The 21,247-nt window shown below is 42.7% G+C and overlaps 1 protein-coding gene and 1 long non-coding RNA gene across 3 annotated transcripts in view; one reads left to right on the top strand and one right to left on the bottom strand.

Annotated features, from left to right (window-relative positions):
* Positions 1–9,452: 9,452 nt before the first annotated feature.
* The window catches only part of LOC141047452 (uncharacterized), a 272,005-nt gene continuing 260,210 nt past the window's right edge, over positions 9,453–21,247 (bottom strand). For both annotated transcript variants that reach the window (XR_012219807.1, XR_012219808.1), the window contains one exon: positions 9,453–9,893. This is a non-coding gene — a long non-coding RNA (uncharacterized lncRNA). The remainder of the gene's footprint in view (positions 9,894–21,247) is intronic.
* LOC141047451 (tetraspanin-18-like) overlaps positions 12,860–21,247 on the top strand; it is a 65,002-nt gene continuing 56,614 nt past the window's right edge. The window contains exon 1 of the mRNA XM_073542558.1: positions 12,860–12,922. Coding sequence (XP_073398659.1) covers positions 12,866–12,922 — 57 coding nt within the window. The 5' untranslated portion in view covers positions 12,860–12,865. The remainder of the gene's footprint in view (positions 12,923–21,247) is intronic.

Below are 21,247 nucleotides of genomic sequence, written 5' to 3' on the forward strand. Positions count from 1 at the left end.
CACCCATAGTTGCAAACGGGGTTGGAGCAGCGGCCGGTTTCATGGACGAGGTCGCTGCTGGCAGGGGGAAAGCATCAGCGCCTTCCATGGACAGACTCCGCACCGGCGACACCGGGCATGGCGCCACAGGGCGGGGTGGTTCAGGGACAGGAGGGGGGCCTTGCTCAGCTCAGCATAAACCGTAGGGCCCTCCACGGCCAGGCTTTCAGGAACGGAGCAGGCCACGTGCTGCGGCCGAGTGGTGGGGGCCGCCTGTGGAGCCGCCGGCTGAGCCGGGGGAGTTCTCACCTTCCCTGGCGTGGCAGCCTCCGACATAACATCCCGCGGCTCCTCCTGCAGTCTCCGTCCTTCACCCTGCCGTCCGGCGGGGCTAGCCTCCAGGCTCTGGGGTTCCGCGGGGAGGGACTCTGCTGTCAACGTTGGCGGCCGCTTCAGCGGGACCAGCAATTGCTCTGCTTCTCCACCCGCGATCCGGATGTCTGCCCGTGACTCTGAGGAATAAGTCTTCCAGTGAGGCGTGATCTCCTGACGCCATCGCCACTCCAGGCGCCTGATGCCTCGACAACCACAGCGTCGCATCCTGTCCAGTGGACAGCGATCAAATGGCGCCAAGCAGCCGCAACCAATCTTTCCCTCGGTGCCACTCCCTCTGCTGGGTGGGGCGGTGGCAGGCTTGTCCACCCAGCGGCCTGGGTCCAGTATGTGGGAGCGTCGGCCTCTGGGTTCATATCGCTTCCCCCAGGGGTATGTTAGAGGGGGTCCCAGACCATCCAGAACGGCTGCAAACACCCGGACCTCTCTCCTGCGTTGGAGCAACACCGCCATCTTGCACAGAACCTGGCACCGCCCCGGATCCTCTGCCAACACCGCAGATCCGCCACAGCGCTCCAAATTTGTAATCCACAGGTAAGCAATTTGTAATCCACAGGTGTTTTCAATCCAAACAGAGCAGTCCAAGTCCTTCTCTGTTCTTCAGAGGCAGGTCTGCCGCAGAAGATATCGTATTAGCGGCGGCGATCCTGCCGACTACGCCAAGTGTAGGGTCGTGGGCCGGGCTGGGGGGTGGTCCCTCTGTATACCAAACAAAGACGTCACAGACAAAAGATGGAGGCAGGTTTCGGGTACAACAGGTCCAAGTTTATTCCTCACCGTCCGACTGACGGCCTCAGCAGTACACCGTAACACCTTCACGGCCTTCCATTTCCAGGCCTCGCTACGCACCGTACTTTTTCACCAGGGATGTGAACACACGTACCGTCCCTTTTTCACTTAGTGACGATCCTGTCAGCACAGTCACTGTGGCCGCCTTAGGCCCGTACACCATCAGCACTTTTACTGGTCAGTTCTCGTCTTCAATACGGTATGCTTTTCCCCGGGGCCTCGTCTGTACTGCGGTACTTCCTGTCAGGACCACCTCCCTGACTTTCTCCTCAGTCCCCTGGTTTGGCTCTCCTCAGAGCACACAAACTGTCACAGACAGTGGTACAGTTGTGGCCTAAAGTATTGACACCCCTGCAATTTTGACAGATAATACTCAGTTTCTTCCTGAAAATGATTGTAATCACAAATTCTTTGGGATTATTATCTTCATTTAATTTGTCTTAAATGAAAAAACACAAAAGAGAATGAAGCAAAAAGCAAAACATTGATCATTTCACACAAAACTCCAAAAATGGGCCAGACAAAAGTATTGGCACCCTCAGCCTAATACTTGGTTGCACAACCTTTAGCCAAAATAACTGCGACCAACCGCTTCCGGTAACCATCAATGAGTTTCTTACAATGCTCTGCTGGAATTTTAGACCATTCTTCTTTGGCAAACTGCTCCAAGTCCCTGATATTAGAAGGGTGCCTTCTCCAAACTGCCATTTTTATATCTCTCCACAGGTGTTCTGTGGGATTCAGGTCTGGACTCATTGCTGGCCACCTTAGAAGTCTCCAGTGCTTTCTCTCAAACCATTTTCTAGTGCTTTTTGAAGTGTGTTTTGGGTCATTGTCCTGCTGGAAGACCCATGACCTCTGAGGGAGACCCAGCTTTCTCACACTGGGCCCTACATTATGCTGCAAAATTTGTTGTTAGTCTTCAGACTTCATAATGCCATGCACACGGTCAAGTAGTCCAGTGCCAGAGGCAGCAAAGCAACCCCAAAACATCAGGGAACCTCCACCATGTTTGACTGTAGGGACCGTGTTCTTTTCTTTGAATGCCTCTTTTTTCTCCTGTAAACTCTATGTTGATGCCTTTGCCCAAAAAGCTCTACTTTTGTCTCATCTGACCAGAGAACATTCTTCCAAAATGTTTTAGGCTTTTTCAGGTAAGTTTTGGCAAACTCCAGCCTGGCTTTTTAATGTCTCGGGGTAAGAAGTGGGGTCTTCCTGGGTCTCCAACCATACAGTCCCTTTTCATTCAGATGCCGACGGATAGTACGGGGTGACACTGCTGTACCCTCGGACTGCAGGGCAGCTTGAACTTGTTTGGATGTTAGTCGAGGTTCTTTATCCAACATCCGCACAATCTTGCGTTGAAATCTCTTGTCAACTTTTCTTTTCCGTCCACATCTAGGGAGGTTAGCCACAGTGCCATGGGCTTTAAACTTCTTGATGACACTGCGCACGGTAGGCACAGGAACATTCAGGTCTTTGGAGATGGACTTGTAGCCTTGAGATTGCTCATGCTTCCTCACAATTTGGTTTCTCAAGTCCTCAGACAGTTCTTTGGTCTTCTTTCTTTTCTCCATGCTCAATGTGGTACACACAAGGACACAGGACAGAGGTTGAGTCAACTTTAATCCATGTCAACTGGCTGCAAGTGTGATTTAGTTATTGCCAACACCTGTTAGGTGCCACAGGTAAGTTACAGGTGCTGTTAATTGCACAAATTAGAGAAGCATCACATGATTTTTCGAACAGTGCCAATACTTTTGTCCACCCTCTTTTTTATGTTTGGTGTGGAATTATATCCAATTTGGCTTTAGGACAATTCTTTTTGTGTTTTTTCATTTAAGACAAATTAAATGAAAATAATAATAACAAAGAATTTGTGTTTGCAATAATTTTCAGGAAGAAACTGAGTATTATCTGACAAAATTGCAGAGGTGTCAATACTTTTGGCTACAACTGTAGGTGGCAATTTGCCTTGTAATTGCTGTGATCCTTTTCCACCTACATGTGTTATGTTTACCACAATTTGCTCATACTGCCCATAAATCGTAGGCTTAGGGTCCAATTTCACTTAGCGACATACCAGTGATCCCGACAACGATTCGACCTGGTAAGGATCGCTGGTGCTTCGCTAAATGGTCACTATTAAGCTGCCAAACAGGCAGATCTCTTCAGCGACGCAGCAACCATCCAGCTATCCTCGGCGGTCATTGGTACCTTGTCACACAGCAGCCATTCTGAACGATTCCAGCCTGCGTCCCTGAGTTCTGCGTCACCAACGAGGGCAAACACAGCGATGCACGCTGGCCAGCGGGACACCGACGATGAAAAAATGGCCCAGGACATTCGAGCATGATCAACGATATCCAGTGGGGGGGCAGTCGCCGCTGCGTGTCACATGTAGCGAGATCGCTGGCGAGGTCGCTGTTGCGTCACAAAATCGGTGACGCTTCAGCGATCTCGCTATGTGAGACGGGGGCTTTAGCCTGGGAGTAACAAGAGTGTCCATAATTGTAGGCTGGTAGCCCAAGAGAGGCATATACAGTAGAGCAGGGACCCATCAGAAGGAGGTCACCTTGCCATGGTTGATGGGCATACATGAATCGGCCAATTTGTGCACTAAGAACCTTCATTTTCATCTATTACTGTGTTTTCTCATGGCCTAGACTCATATGCACGGTGTCGCTTTTTTTGTCTATATATATATATATATATATATATATACAGTGTATATATTATTATTATTATTATTATTATTTATTGTTATAGCGCCATTTATTCCATGGTGCTTTACATGTTAGGAGGGGTATATATATACACATCTCTGGCAAAAATTAAGAGACCACTTCCAAATGCTGCTCAGTTTGTCTGATTTTTCTCTTTATATTTTTGAGTAAAATGCAAATTGCTCTTTTAGTCTACAAACTTCTGACAACATGTCTCCGAATTTTCAAGCAATACATTTTGTTTGTTTTTTCTCAAAAGGAGAAATGGTCAACATTTCAAAAAAGATCCCAGTGCTTTCAGGCTTCAAATAATGCAAAGAAAACAAGTTCATAATCATTTAGAAACAACAATACTAATGTTTTAACTCAGGAAGAATTCAGAAATCAATATTTTGTGGAATAACCATGATTTTTAATCACAGCTTTCATGCGTCTTGGCATGCTTTCCACCAGTCTTTCACACTGCTTTTGGGCGACTCATGGTGCAAAAATTTAAAGGGAACCTGTCACCCCCCCAGGGCCTATTAAAGTAAAAGAGCCACCTTCAGCAGCACTAAGGCTGCATTCTGTGAAGGTGGCTCATATGTTTATTATCCCTAGGAACGCTGAAATAAAGACTTTTATAAATTGCCCGCCATACCTCAATTGCATCATGGAGGTATGTTTTCTTCCCCTGTCTCAACCGCCTCACCTCGCAGGCAACCATGATCCCCCTCTGGCCTCCGGGCACCGCCTCCTCTGTTCCTCGTTACTTGACCAGCGCCTGCGCTCTGCAAACATTTCTCGGGCATGCGCCGTGTGTTCTGCCCGGGAGCTTACATCAGGCGATGATGTAAGGATATCGCGCCTGTGTGTAGTGGAGACCCCAGATCCCGCCCTGCAGTGTGTTATGATTTATTCACACCGCAGGGCTGGGAATCTGGTTCCTGTGCAGTGAGGATCTCTGTGCCTGTCCCCATCTCCCGCCGCCTCTTTCCTCCACCGTAATACGCTGGAAATTGATTTCCCTCTGCTCTATAACATTATGGCTGCAGATCAGAATATATTTTCATGATGATAGGTTCCCTTTAAGTTTGTTGCCGGACATGTGTGCTCTGGAGTAGTACAGCCCTGTATTGCTGTATTTTTGTTAGTACTTAAAAGTGTGTGATATGGTTCAAAAGAGCATTTCTATTGAGATTGCTACAAGTATATTTTTTCAAGAAAGTACTTGACGTACCAGATATTTCTTAGAAAACTTGGTTACATTTCGTTATTCAATTATTATTTTTTTTTTATAAAACTCAAAAATGCCTTCAAGTGTAAATGAGGGAATAATTCACATACTGTACTACTTATTCCTGTATGGTGAAGGACACCAGAAAATGTTTTTCTAATATCTTTGTTTTTCAGGTTTTTATGGCGATAAGTCCCGGTAATGGTTTTTAAAGCAATGATGCCAATAGTGCTTTGATTATATTTTGAGGTAAGGTCTGATGAGATTGAGGTGTCATCTCTCACCTACTGTGTCCTATCTTGTACATTGTTAGCTATTGCTGTCAAGGTCTTTAAGGTCTTAACATGTTTCTTGATATAAAAAAATGCGTAACTAAACACCGTACATTATTTTCATGCACCATGCTATTCATTTAATTACTGCAGGGTATTTAACCCCTTAAAGACCAAGCCATTATGTAGGTTAATGACCAGGCCTTAATTTTGAAATCGGACCACTGTCAATTTATGTGCTTATAACTCTGGAACGCTTCAACGGATCCCGCTGATTCTGAGAATGTTTTATCGTGGCATATTGTACTTCATGTTAGTGGTAAAATTTCTTCAATATGACTTGCGTTTATTTATGAAAAAATGGAAATATGGCGAAAATTTTTAAAATTTTGCAATTTTTAAACTTTTAATTTTTATGACCTTAAATTAGAGAGATATGTCGCAAAAAATGGTTAATAAATAACATTTCCCACATGTCTACTTTACATCAGCACAATTTTGGAACCAAAATTTTTTTGTAAAGAAGGGTTAAAAGTTGACCAGCGATTTCTCATTTTTCCAACAACATTTACAAAACCATTTTTTTTAGGGACCACCTCACATTTGAAGTGAGTTTGGGGGCTCAATATAACAGAAAATACCCAAAAGTGACACCATTCTAAAAACTGCACCCCTCAAGGTGTTCAAAACCACATTCAAGAAGTTTATTAAACCTTTAGGTACAAGAATTGAAGCAATGTGGAAGAAAAAATGGACATTTAACTTTTTCCCCAAAGTTTTTCTTCAGACACAATTTTTTTTATTTTGTCAAGGGTATCAGGAGAAAATGAACCACAATATTTGTTGTGCAATTTCTCCTGAGTACAACAATACCCCATGTGTGGAGGAAGACCAATCTTTAGGCGCATGGCAGTGCTCAGAAGGGAAGGAGCATCATTTGAGATTTGAATGTCAAATTGGCTGGAATTGAGAGCAGATGCCATGACGCGTTTGGAGAGCCCCTGATGTGCCTAAACAGTGGAAACCCCCCACAAGTGACCCCATTTTGGAAACTAGACCCCCCCAAGGAACTTATCTAGATGTGTGGTGAGAGCTCTAAACCCTCAAGGGTTTCACAGAAGGTTATAACATAGAGACGTAAAATTAAAAAATCATATTTTTTCCACAAAAATGATCTTTTCATTCCCATTTTTTATTTTCCCAAGGGTAACAGGACCCCAAAAGTTATTGCGCAATTTGTCCTGAGTATGCTGATACCCCATATGTGGAGTAAACCACTGTGTGGGTGCATGGCAGAGCTCCGAAGAGAAGGAGCGCCATTTGACTTTTTCAATGCAAAATTGGCTGGAATTGAGATCGGAAGCTATGTCGCATTTGGAGAGCCCCTCATGTGCCTAAACAGTGGAAGCCCCCCACAAGTGACATCTTTTTGGAAACTAGACCCCCAAAAGAGCTTATCTAGATGTGTGGTGAACACTTTGAACCCCCAAGTGCTTCACAGAAGTTTATAAAGTAGAGCCGTGAATATAAAAAAAATAATTTTTTCCCACAAAAATGATCTTTTTGCCCCCAAATTTTATTTTCACAAGGGTAACAGGAGAAATAGAACCCCAAAAGTTGTAGTGCAGTTTGTCCTGAGTACACTGATACTGCATATGTGGGGTGGAACCACTGTTTGGGTGCAAGGCAGAGCTCAGAAGGGAAGGAGCGCCGTTTTGGAATGCAGACTTTCATGGAATGGTCTGTGGGCATCATGTTGCGTTTGCAGAGGCCCTGATGTGCCTAAACAGAAGAAACCCCCTACATGTGACCACATATTGGAAACTAGACCGCCCAAGGAACTTATCTAGATGTGTGGTGAGCACTTTGAACACCCAAGTGCTTCACAGAAGTTTATAACATAGAGCCGTGAAAATAAGAAAATCATATTGTTTTTCCACAAAAATGATCTTTCTGCCCCAAAATTTTTATTTTCACAAAGGTAACAGGAGAAATTAGACCCCCAAAGTTGTTGTGCAATTTGTCCTGAGTACGCGGATACCCCATATGTGGGGGTAAACCACTGTGATCGCCTTACTGCAATCTTTGGGAGGCAGAATGAACAAATCCACAAAAGGTGAAGAATTTGTTTTATTTTTTACGCCGTTCCTCGTGCGGTATTTGTGATTAGGTGACCTTATTCCTCGGGTCGGTGCGATTACAGCGATACCAGATTTATACCTTTTTTCATGTTTAGCTTCTGTCACACACAGGCTTTTTTTTGTAAGAATTTTTGTAAGAAATTTTTGCCTCGCCGAATTTTGAGAGCTATAATTTTTTGATATTTTGGCCGACAGAGTCATGTGAGGGCTTGTTTTCTGCGGGATGAGCTGAAGTTTTTATTGGTACCATCTTCGGGCACATAACATTTTTTGATCGCTTTCTATTCTGATTTTTGTGGAGGCAGAATGAACAAAAACCAGCAATTCAGGAATTTCTTTTTTCTCCATTCCACGTGTGGTAAAATTGGTAAGGCAGCTTTACTCTTCGGGTCACTATAATTACAACGATACCTCATTTATATCTTTTTTCTATGTTTTGGCGTTTTTTACACAAAACTTTTATAGAAAAAATAATTATTTTTGCATTACTTTATTCTGAGAGCTATAACTTTTGTATTTTTTTGCTGATGACGCTGTATGGCGGCTTGTTTTCTGCGGGACAAGATGACGTTTTCAGCAGTACAGTTTATTTATATCCATCTTTTTGATTGTGTGTTATTGCACTTTATGATGATACCACTTGGAAAAATTATAATTTGCTACTTTTTTGTGTTTTGGTGTTCACTGAAGGAGTAAACTAGGGTGACGCTTCTATAGATGGGAATTTTACGGACACAGCGATATCAAACATGTGTATTTTTTTGTTCATTTTTTTACATAAAAATATGTTTTTTTTTTAGGGGATTTTTAAAATTATTTTTATTTTTTAATATTTTTTTAAAATGTGTTTTTTTTTTACCTAGTCCCTTTATGGTACTTTCAATTTTTAACTTTGATTTGCAGGTATAATGCATTGCAATGCTCCAGCATTGCAATGTATTATAAATATACAGAAAGCTTCTGAGACCATGCTATGAGCATGGTCTCAGAGACTTTCCATAGCTGGATGACCCGGGGGTTGTCATGACAACCCCAGGTCATCATGGCTGAGATCGGGCCCTGTAATTACATCGCGGGGACGCCGATCTGAGGCAGAGGGAGCCCCCGACCCTCTGTTTCCCCCCTGACCGCTGCGATCGCGCTTGATCTCAGCACTCAGGGGGTTAACAGCCTGGGGCGGGTGCGGACGCCACTCCTGGCTGTCAGTGCAGCAAGCTCAGCCACTATAGCACTGAGCTCCTGCACTTATCGGGCAGGGGATGCTGAAATTTCAGCATCTCCTGCCCGATCGCGCTGTGTTTGGGTAGTCATATTGACTGACCAATCACAGCACTCTGGGTGCGGGGACCGACTGCAAGGGTTCCCGCACCTCTTGCCATGCCTGTCTGCTGTCATAGACGGCTGTCTGCAACATACACGCAGTGACAGTTCAAATGCAGATTTACCTGGAATAGTATATGGGCACTATTTGCAAAGCTCCTAATTGCCAGAACAGCAGATCCCCCCCTACAAGTGGCAACATTTTGGAAATTACACCCCTCTTGGAATTCATCTATAGGTGCAGTGATTATTTTGACTCCTTGGGTTTTTTACAGAAATAATCATGCATTTGTTGTTGCAGTGTAAAAAATTACAAATATGTTACTTAGCTCCCAATACATTGTGCAGAGCTTGAACTTCTGGAGTGTGCTTTCACCACTAAAGTGATACCAAACATATGGATTCTGTGTTTTATAGACACTGTGGGGAATAAAAGTAAAGGAAGCATTTGAATTTGGGAGCACAGATTTCAATGGATTTCTTTTGGAATGAGCCATGTTGCTTATTCAGAGCCTTTGTGCTACCTAAATTTTTTTTATCTCAGCACTGGGGTATGTTGGGGTTTCCATCTACATCACCCAAATATGTGAAAAAAACACCAATGGAGCCATTCATTGTACCGAATTCCACTGTGATTTTACTGTACGTTTGCAAAGAAAGGGAGACAGGAAAGCACAATAAGGTCTTATTCACATTACAAGGAGAGAATATAACACAAAATTTGTTCACCTGGTTAGGATGAGAAAAAGCATAAAGGCTGGCGGCTGCTGTAGATCCACAGGTCCTCAACAACCAGAATAAATCATGCATTAAAATTGTTTTTTATTTTTGTATTTTATTTTAATAGAAAATAATAAAAAACGATTTTATTTTTCACATTTAATATAAAGATTCCATTGGTCTATCTAAAAATAAGGATTTTTTTCTTGTTCCATCTGTTAGTCCCGCTTGAATGTTCATTTTCTTGTGAGTTCTTGTCCACTCAGTGAAAGTCAGGTTTTTTCTCACTTCTCTTTTTATTTTCTTTTTTTAAATGCAACAAATCTGGATTTGTATCCTAAAAATGTAAAACACTATTAATGTCACCAGTTAGTAACTGTTCTATTATACATTTCTCTGTGTTATAATCTATTTGAACGGTTAACCCTGTGATGACTATGAACTTTGACACTGTGTCGTCTGATCTGTTGGCGCTCGGTTTTTTGAAACCTAGCGTCCTGTCTTAACTATATATACTTGTGATGCAGGTACATACTCATACTCTGTGGTATTTCCTGACGAAGGGGGCATGAGACCCCCGAAACGCATTGAATAAACCACTGTGAATCTTTGTCATCTATCTACTGGAATCCATTCTTGTGGCAGTGCGGAATATATCTACAAATTCCCTTGAATGCATGATTTTACTGTACATGGCAGTTGAATTGCAGGCTTTTCGTCTATCTGTCTTTGTAATCTACATATATATTTATTCTGTAGAATATTTAGTTTGAAAAAGATGTGTAAATGGCACTCTATGTAAAAGCTCATGTTATAATTGGATTGCAACCACACTGCATTCAGATGTAAATTGGATGCTAGTTGTTAAAGGGAATCTGTCACCCTTTTTTTGGCCTTTCAGCTGCCGGCATAGACATCGGGGGCTTATCTACAGCATTCTGTAATGCTGTAGATAAGCCTCCGATCTAACCTGAAAGAGAAAAAAAACACATTATATTATACTCACGGAGGTGGGCGGTCTGGTCCGATGGGTGTCGCCGTCCTGTCCGGCGCCTCCCTTCTTCATGCGATGACGTCCTCTTCTCCCGTCCTGTAATGGCTCCGGCACAAGCGCACTGCTCTGCCCTGTTGAGGGCAGAGCAGAGTCCTGCAGTGCGCAGGCATCGGGAGAGGTCTGACGCCTGCGCACTGCAGAATTCTGCTCTGCCCTCAACAGGGCAGAGGAATGCGCCTGGGCGAGAGCCATTTCAGGATGGGAGAAGAGGACATCAGTGCATGAAGAAGGGAGGTGTCGGACCGGACCAGACCACCCACCTCGGTGAGTATAATATTACACTTTTTTCTTATCTTTCAGGTTACATCGGGGGCTTATCTACAGCATGCTGGAGATAAGCATCCTGTTAGGCATCAGGTTCCTGTTGCTGTACAGTGGGAATCCCAAGCCCTGCTGCCGGCGGTCTCCCATTCCTCCCCAGCCGCAGAGGAGGTTGCTCAGCAAACTCGCCGGCCCCGGCACTTTGCCCAGACCACCTCCGTGGGTTTGCTTGCTGCTGCCACCTCTGGCACAGCTATGGCAATGCAGGCTGCTCAGCAGCGAGATTCTCCAGGGACTAATTCCTAACGTTGGGCCACTGAGCATGCCCGTGGAGTGCTCTCCCATTGGAGATCGAAGGTCACGTGCTCAGGTCCTGCGCGTGTTCGGATTGGCCCATCCGAGAAGCCAGGAAGGTCCCGGATGCGCACAGCTATAAAAGGTTCGCATGGCCGCTCGGCCATGCGCTAGGATACACAATATTTTCAGACTATGAGGAGTGAGTAGTGTATGCTCGTATGAATGTCTCTGGTGACTAACTCATTATGAAACCCCTACCCTTGGTACGCATGTGTTGTGCAGTCTAGCCTGCTAGCGCCCAGGCTTAGGTGTAGGTAGGGCAGAGTCGGAGTCAGGCATTGGCCCCCATCAGTGACTCGGCACGCCTCAGTGCATGTGCTCCACCCTCCGTAGCCAGCGTCTATAGCGGCGTTCGCGGCAGCGACGCCATGCGCTCAGAGGAACTCTAACCCCGTGTCCTTGGGGTAGAGTTCTGTGGCCGCTTTCTGTGTGCTTTTTGGCTGGGCTCTGTGAGCTAAACAGGCTCCAGTATTTGCATTCAGCGGTTGTGCGGCTCTGTGAGTCAACAGAGTTCGCTCCTGTTCACACTGGGTGACGTAACCCATGTGTGACTGTTTTCACGCCGCCCTATTCTTCTGCCATTACCTATCAGCAGTGTACCACCTCTGCACGGTGGACTCCGGGCTGCGAACGCACCTACTATTATTTATCATTTGGTGCGTTCCGCCAGCCCTATCACCCCCGATGTCTATGCCGGCAGCTAATAGGGCAAAAAAAGGGTGACAGATTCCCTTTAAAAAATGGATTGTACACACATGACACTTGTGTGACACTTGTCTGACTTTGCTGGAACAAAATTGGAGCGATATTAAAATCGGTTGTGTGTCTCCAGCCAATCCCCAGATGTGGTATTGTGTATCAGGGCTCTTTGGATTACTGAAATCAATCTCAAACACCTGTGATAGCTAGTTTGCCTGGTGATTTCAATTAAATGAAAACCATTTAAAAAGGATGTTCCACTTTTTTTATAAAAAATTATCAAGTTAATTTACACCATCCCCAGTCCAGCGCCGACATACAGCCCTGCAGACATCCTTGTTAAAAGCCATATGGGCTGGAACGTTGTATATTATTTCTACTTTACATAGATCGGTTTAATGAAATTCAAGTTTGAAAAATGTATTTCTTAATTGTGTTCGACATTATTAAGCAGGCTACAGGTTTCAAGCAATATGGGAAAGAAAAAGGATCTCTCGGCTGCTGAAAAACATTAAATAGTGCAATGCCTTGGACAAGTTATTAGGAGCATTAGATATTTCACAAAAACTTAATCGTGATTTTCGTACTGTGAAAAGATTTGTGGCTGATACGGAGCAAAGACAAGTTTCAATGGATTTGTTATAATCTATGTGATTATTGTTATGCTGTAATGTCTATTGTCTGTACAAATCCCCTCTTAAATGTAAAGTGCTGTGGAATATGTCGGCGCTATAGAAATAAAATGTATTATTATTATATTATTATTATGGATTCAGCTTCTTTTTTAGGCCTACATAATGCTGCTCTCAAATGAGGTAGCAAAAACCTGGTGACAGATTTCCTTTAATAAGCATGGTATTATGTTTTCTTGCTACTTAATGGATGCACTTTTATTAAAGTTTATCTATTCACTTTGTAGATCAATCCCAAAATACAAAATGGGGATCTTACTCTTCATGAAGTATATGATGTTTCTCTTCAATGTACTCATATTTGTAAGTATTCACTTTCTGAGTAATATGAATAGTATAATAATAAAATATGTGCAAATTATAGTCTTGCAAGTAAAAATGCATGATTGCATACAGAATAGTTACAGTATTGTAAGCTTTCCATAGAAAGATGATATGAGTTTAATTTTCCACTGTTTATATACAGGTGCATCTCACAAAATTAGAATATCATCAAAAAGTTAATTTATTTCAGTTTTTCAATACAAAAAAAATGAAACTCATATTATATAGAGTCATTACAAGCAGAGTGATCTATTTCAAGTGTTTATTTCTGTTAATGTTGATGATTATAGCTTACAGCCAATGAAAACCCAAAAGTCATTATCTCAGTAACTTAGAATACTTTATAACACCAGCTTGAAAAAATTATTTTAAAATCTGAAATATTATCCTACTGAAATGTATATTCAGTAAATGCTCTTAATATTTGGTCGTGGCTCCTTTAGCATCAATTACTACATAAATGCAGCGCGGCATGAAAGCGATCAGTCTGTGGCACTGCTGAGGTGTTATGGAAGCCAAGGTTGCTTTGATAGCAGCATTCAGCTCGTCTGCATTGTGGGGTCTGATGTCTGTCATCTTCCTCTTAACAATACCCCATAGATTCTCTTTGGAGTTAAGATTCAGACGAGTTTGCTGGCCAATCAAGCACAGTGATACTGTTGTTTTTAAACCAGGTATTGGTACTTTTGGCAGTGAGGACATGTGCCAAGTCCTGCTGGAGAATGAAATTTCCATCTGCTAAAAGCTTGTCGGCAGAGGGAAGCATAAAGTGCTCTAAAATTTCCTGGTAGATGGCTGTGCTGACTTTGGTCTTGATAAAGCACAGTGAACCCACACCAGTAGAAGACATGACTCTATCTGTCTTTGTAATCTACATATATATTTATTCTGTAGAATATTTAGCTTGAAAAAGATGTGTAAATGGCATAGAGAATCACTCTACGTAAAAGCTCATGTCAAACTCTCCCCTCTCCAATCTGTCTTGAATGCCGCAGCCAGGATCATATTCCTCGCCAATCGTTACACCGATGCCTCTACCTTGTGTCAATCCTTACACTGGCTACCCATCCACTCCAGAATCCAGTACAAACTTATTACCCTCACCCACAAAGCTCTCCATGGCTCAGCACCACCCTACATCTCCTCCCTCATTTCAGTCTACCACCCTACCCGTGCCCTCCGTACTGCTGATGACCAGAGGTTAGCATCCTCAATAATCAGAACCTCCCATTCCTGTCTCCAAGACTATACATGTGCTGCGCCAATTCTTTGGAATGCCCTCCCCAGGTCAATACGATTAGTCCTGAATCCCTACAATTTTAAGTGTGCCCTGAAAATGCATTTATTCACACTGGACTACCGCCTCAACACATTAACCTAACTATCCCTGTGTGGCACAGTCAAAAATTTTACCATAACCAGGTTCCCCGCATCATGTTCCCACATGCTTTATGCATCTTTTAGCCCTCTGTGTCTGTACTGTTACACACTTAACATTATGACTGGTCCAAATAACCAGGGCAATTGTTACCACCCACCTTTCGTGTCTCCCTTTTTTACCTCATAGACTGTAAGCTTGCGAGCAGGGCCCTTTTTCCTCTTGGTATCTGTTATGATCTATGTGATTATTGTTATGCTGTAATGTCTATTGTCTGTACAAGTCCTTTCTGAAATGTAAAGTGCTGCGGAATATGTCGGTGCTATAGAAATAAAATTTATTATTATTATACTGTACAAACCATCACTGATTGTAGAAACTTCACACTAGACCTCATGCACCTTGGATTGTGTGTCTGTCCACTCTTCCTCCAGACTCTGGGACCTTGATTTTCAAGGTCTAGTGTGAATTATCCACAATCAATGATGGTTTCGGGAGCCATGTCATCTGCTGGTGTAGGTACACTGTGTTTTATCAAGACCAAAGTCAGTGCTGGATTCTACCAGGAAATTTTAGAGCATTTGATGAATCCCTATGCCGACAAGCTTTTTGGAGATGGAAATGTCATTCTCCAGCAGGACTTGTCATCTATCCACACTGCCAAAAGTACCAATTCCTGGATTAAAAGCAACAGTATCACTGTGCTTGATTGGCCAGCAAACTCGTCTGAATCTTAACCTCATAGAGAACCTATGGGGTATAGTCAAGAGGAAGATGAGAGACACCAGACCCAACAATGCAGATGAGCTGAAGGCTGCTATCAAAGCAACCTGGGCTTCCATAACACCTCCACAGTGCCACACGCAAACATTGTCTCTAATTACCAGGGAGGATATATTCGTATATCTCACCGCTGCCACCAATTTGCCATGTCCCACTTCTCAGCACGTGACTTGGGGTTGGGCCTGCAAGGGTTAATCTATCTCCTTTCACTCAGTCCAGCTCTCTGTTCTATGCTGCAATGGGAGCATAAATCACACCCCGACACAGACCACACCCCCCCTCATACACGCTGCCACCACTCACTGAACAAACGGGCAATGAGTCCCAGAAATACTACTGCTACTATGTGCCAATCACCATGAGCACACACTCTAAGGCTATGGATTCTTTAGAGCAATAAGGTTCAGACTTATTAAAGTTTTAAGCTTTAATATAAAAGGTACAGTGCTTACAATAAAAAGGATATAACAATGGAAATAGAAAGTGACATACAAATATGCAAAAACAGTGATAAAATAAAAGGGAGAAACCTTACAGAAATATCAAACTTTGCAGTCTGGTATTCTGTCCCCGAGGGAGGGGGGAATATGAAACGGAGCACAACAGCTAGGCTGACCCTCACTGTGAACAGGTTTCTAATTGTACAGGCTTAATTTATAGATTAACTTGGAGATCGGATTTCTAGACCAGCCTATCATGTTAATATTCTAATCCTTGGTTTGTGACAGGACCATGGTTATTTTACCAATGAATACATTATTTTTCTTTGAACACTATTTGTGTGACCTTTCTCATAGATAGATAGTATCAGGCTGCAATTGACATCTCTCCTTCAAAAGAGCTGGAAGGTTTGAAATGTTACCACTTTGTGGTTCTCAGTAAAGCCTCCTGGTGTGATTGGAGATGGGAGACTGCCTTCTCAGGATAACATGAGGTCATGACCTGTGTGGAGAGCTGCAGTCTAAGGACAGATGTTAATTTACTGCTGGTCATCCATACATATACATATTTCACTACACCAAGGTCTAGTGTGAAGTATCCACAATCAATGATGGTTTCAGGAGCCATGTCATCTGCTGGTGTAGGTACACTGTGTTTTATCAAGACCAAAGTCAGTGCACTCTTCTACTAGGAAATTTTAGAGCATGTCAAGATTCCCTCTACCGACAAATTTTTTGGAGATGGTAATGTAATTCTCCAGCAGGACTTGGCACCTACCCACACTACCAAAAATACCAATTCCTGGTTTAAAAACAACAGTATCACTGTGCTTGATTGGCCAGCAAACTCGTCGACCTTAACCCATAGAGAATATATGGGGTATTGTCAAGAGGAAGATGAGAGACACCAGACCCAACAATGCTGATGAGCTGAAGGCTGCTATCAAAGCAACCTGGGCTTCCATAACACCTCAGTAGTGCCACAGGCTGATCTCCATGCCACGCTGCATTGATGCAGTAATTGATGCAAAAGGAGCCCTGGCCAAGTATTCAGTACATTTACTGAACATACATTTCAGTAGGCCAACATTTCAAATTTTAAAATCATTTTTCAAGCTGGTGTTATAAAGTATTCTAAGTTACTGAGATGATAACTTTTGTGTTTTCGTTGGCTGTAAGCCATAATCATCAACATTAGCAGAAATAAACACTTGAAATAGATCACTCTGTAATGACTCTGTATAATATATGAGTTTCACTTTTTGTATTGAAGAACTGAAATAAATTAACTTTTTGATGATATTCTAATTTTGTGAGATGCACCTGTAGTATTATGTGCAGTGACACAGATTGTAAAAACTCTCACCAGCAATTTCTGAGCAATTGCTTGGTACAAATTGCTCCATGCAGTGCTATTGCTAAGTGCAAATACACAAAAAAACTTTGATTTAATGCTATTCAAATTGATTGTGTATAAACGTCCTTATAATCAAAGATATCCTTTATGTAAATACATCACCTACTGAACATATGAGCTAACATAATGTGGATATACTATGATTGGATTGATAGAACCCTTTTTTACAACACATTCTTCATCTGTGATTTTAAAATTTGCTCTTGATAAAAAAGAGTTAAACCATTAAAGGGGTATCCTCATCTTGCACATTTATGGATTATGCCATAAATGTATAGCAGATGCAAATACTCTCAATTCAGCCTGTATCTGTTATGGAGCTCAACATGCGCTACTCTGAGTGGAGTGGTAGTCGGAATGCCCATTCATTTGCAAGGGAAAATCTGACCACCTCTCCACTAGTTGCAACAATGGGGCTCCGATCTCAAGATACATGTGGATCTCAGTCATGAGACCAGAATGTGCTATGCATTTACCGTAAATACTCCAGTATAAGCTGACCCGAGTATAAGCCGAGGCACCTAATTTTGCCATGGAAAACTGGGTAAGCTTATTGACTCAAGTATAAGCTGGGCATGCATTGTCCCCTCATCCCTGTCCTGCTATGTGTGGCTCCCCCTGTTGCATGCATGGCTCCCACATCGTCCCCATCCTCCCCCTTTTTACATGGCTCAGCATCCTCCCTGTCCTCCCCTTTGTTACATGGCTCAGCCTCCTCCCTGTCCTCCCCCTTGTTACATGTCTCAGCGACCTCCCTGTCCTCCCCCGTCCTCCCCTTGTTACATGGCTCAGCATCCTCCCTGTCCTCCCCCTTTGTTACATAGCTCAGCATCCTCCCTGTCCTTCCACCCTTGTTACATGGCTCAGCATTGCACCTGTCCTCCCTCCGTACTCCCCTGTGTATATGAGGCTCGGATCCCCCCCATCCTCCCCGTCATACTCACCCTTGCGCTGTCTCAGCACTTCCCAGCTGTCTTGTCTCTGTTGTCGCAGCGAGGCAGCTTCTTCCTGTGTTTAGCAGTCACGTGGTACAGCTCATTAAAGTAATGAATATGCGATCCACGCCTATGGGAGTAGAAACGTGTGAATATTCATTACTTTAATGAGCGGTACCATGTACGCCTCACCAGACAAAATAAATGCAGGGAGGACGTGAAGAGGCCACACCAGGAGGGGGTGAGTATGATTTGACAGCCATTGGCTCCTGCTGCACCCCCACTCCTCCCCCCCACAAGCCATTTGGGACAATGATTTGTTCATAAGCTGAGGGGGGTGTATTCCACACAAAAAAGTGCTAAAAATCTCGGCTTATACACGACTATACACTAGCGTTTAAAAGTTTAGGATCACTTAGAAATTTCCTCATTTTTGAAAGAAAAGCAGTTTTTTTAAATAAAGCTAGCATTAAATGATTCAGAAATACACTCTATACATTGTTAATGTGGTAAATGACTATTCTAGCTTCAAACGTCTGGTTTGTAATGCAATATCTTCATAGGTGTATAGAGGCCCATTTCCAACAACCATCACTCCAGTGTTCTTATGGTACTTTGTGTTTGCTATCTGTGTAAGAAAGCTAATGGATGGTTAGAATACCCTTGAAAACCCTTGTGCAAGTATGTTAGCACAGCTGAAAACAGTTTGGCTGATTAGAGAAGCTATAAACCTCACCTTCCTTTGAGCTAGTTGAGAATCTGGAGCATTACATTTGTTGGTTCCATTAAACTCTCAAAATGGCCAGAAAAAAAGAACTTTCATGTGAAACTCGACAGTCTATTCTTGTTATTAGAAATTAAGGCTATTCTATGCGAGAAGTTGCCAAGAAACTGAAGATTTCCTACAACAGTGTGTACTACTCCCTTCAGAGGAGAGCACAAACAGGCTCTAACCAGAGTAGAAAGAGAAGTGGGAGGCCCCGCTGCACAACTAAGCAACAAGACAAGTGCATTAGAGTCTGTAGTTTGAGAAATCGACGCCTCACAGGTCCTCAACTGGCAGCTTCATTAAATAGTACATGCAAAACGCCAGTGTCAAGGTCTACAGTGAAGAGGTGACTCTGGGATGCTGGCCTTCAGGGCAGAGTGGCAAAGAAAAAGCCATATCTGAGACTGGCTAGTAAAAGGAAAAGATTAATATGGGCAAAAGAACACAGACATTGGACAGAGGAAGATTGGAAAAAAGTGTTATGGACAGACGAATCCAAGTTTGAGGTGTTTGGATCACACAGAAGAACATTTGTGAGATGCAGAACAACTGAAAAGATGCTGGAAGAGTGCCTGACGCCATCTGTCAAGCATGGTGGAGGTAATGTGATGGTCTGGGGTTGCTTTAGTGCTCGTAACGTGGGAGATTTGTACAAGGTAAAATGGATTTTGAATAAGGAAGGCTATCACTCCTTTTTGCAACGCCATGCTATACCCAGTGGACAGTGCTTGATTGGAACCAATTTCATCCAACAACAGGACAATGACCCAAAGCACACCTCCAAATTATGCAAGAACTATTTAGGGAAGAAGCAGGCAGCTGGTATTCTATCTGTAATGGAGTGGCCAGCGCAGTCACCAGATCTCAACCCCATTGAGCTGTTGTGGGAGCAGTTTGACCGTATGGTACGCAAAAAGTGCCCATCAAGCCAAACCAACTTGTGGGAGGGGCTTCTGGAAGCATGGGTTGAAATGTCTCCAGATTACCTCGCAAATTAACTGCTAGAATATCAAAGGTCTGCAATGCTGTAATTGCTGCAAAAGGAGCATTCATTGAAGAAAGCAAAGTTTGAAGGAGAAAATTATTATTTCAAATAAAAATCTTTTTTTGAACCTTGTCAATGTCTGGACTAGATTTTAAATTCATTTGGCAACTCATTTTATTAATAAAAGTACGAGTTTTCATGGAAAATACAAAATTGTCTGGGTGACCCCAAACTTTTGAATGATAGTGTATACGGTATGTCATAGTCAACAGATATGCCAGAAATGCACAAGATAGAGATCCCCCTTTAACCCCTTAACGACCGCTGATCCGTCTTTTAACGGCGGCAGTTAAGGGGCCTTATTCCTCAGCACCGCTTTTTAACAGCACTGAGAAAAAAGGGTATAGCACAACCAGCATAGTAAAATCTCCATGGTCTCGGCTACCTAGGGTAGCCGAGAGCCCAGAGAAGATGATTTGGGTCGGTTTTTACATCTCCAGTCTTCGGTGAATAACAGTGATCGCAAAAAAAATTGTCAGATTTCCCATTCATTTGTCTCTTCTCTGATATGATCTAGCATAGCAGAGGAGAGAGAAATGGGGTCCCCCAAACCCCACCCCCGGTAACAGCCATACCCTGGCCCTCCGCATCTACTTCCTGGAAGAAAATGTCGAGCGAATGCGTCGTGCACCTGACGAGATCTGCTGGCTTGTACCGGGCAACAATAGGAGATTTGTCCTATTGGCTCATTTTGATCACTGTGAAAGATCCTATCACAGTGATCACAAAAAATTGCAAAATTTTCAAACTTTTTGCCAAATTTCTGTTTTTTATCATAAATAAACGTAAGTCATATTGAAGAAATGTTATCACTAGGATGAAGTACAATATGTCATGAAAAAACATTCTCAGAATCAGTGGGATCCATTGAAGGGTTCCAGAGCTATAACCTCATAAAGTGATAGTGGTCAGAATTGTAAAAATTGGCTTGGCCATTAATTTCAAAATTGGCTCCGTAACTAAGGGGTTAATAGATCAGTGGTTGCACATGTTTACTAAAGCTTCATTCACACAGGATTTTGATAACCCTATTCTCATGATCTACCTTTGTATCCAGACCCACAGCAATCTTAAATGTATCATTTATTTCATGGATAGGATATAATATTTATTTGTAGGACTACCCCTTTAAGCTCAACCAGTATAACTAAATATAAATATCACTATGTTTTTTGGTGTGGGAAATACTACTACTACTTATGTAGAAAATAAAAGCACCAAAGCCCAACGCAGATGTTAGTTTTGGTCAGATAATTTTAGTGCTGAGCCACTGATTTTCCCTATGTAGTGTAGATTCTTTAAGTCATTTGGGCAGAGGACATCTTTAGTATTTATTTTACCTTCTGATTTAAGCATTGCCTTGTATAAATCAGTTAAGTATATTTCATCAAGGTGGCCATACAATTTTTAGCTACATTGCCTGAACCCTTCATTCAGTTGACCAGCTGACTTTGTAATTAATATATATTTGATGTTCAGCCATATTGGGAAAAAAAAGATTGACAATGTTGGATTTCAGCATGCCTGACCCTCTGTT

The sequence above is a fragment of the Dendrobates tinctorius genome, unplaced genomic scaffold (genome assembly GCF_039654945.1).
Source record: "Dendrobates tinctorius isolate UK_male_01 unplaced genomic scaffold, ASM3965494v1 ptg000127l, whole genome shotgun sequence".
Taxonomy (NCBI): Eukaryota; Metazoa; Chordata; class Amphibia; order Anura; family Dendrobatidae; genus Dendrobates; species Dendrobates tinctorius.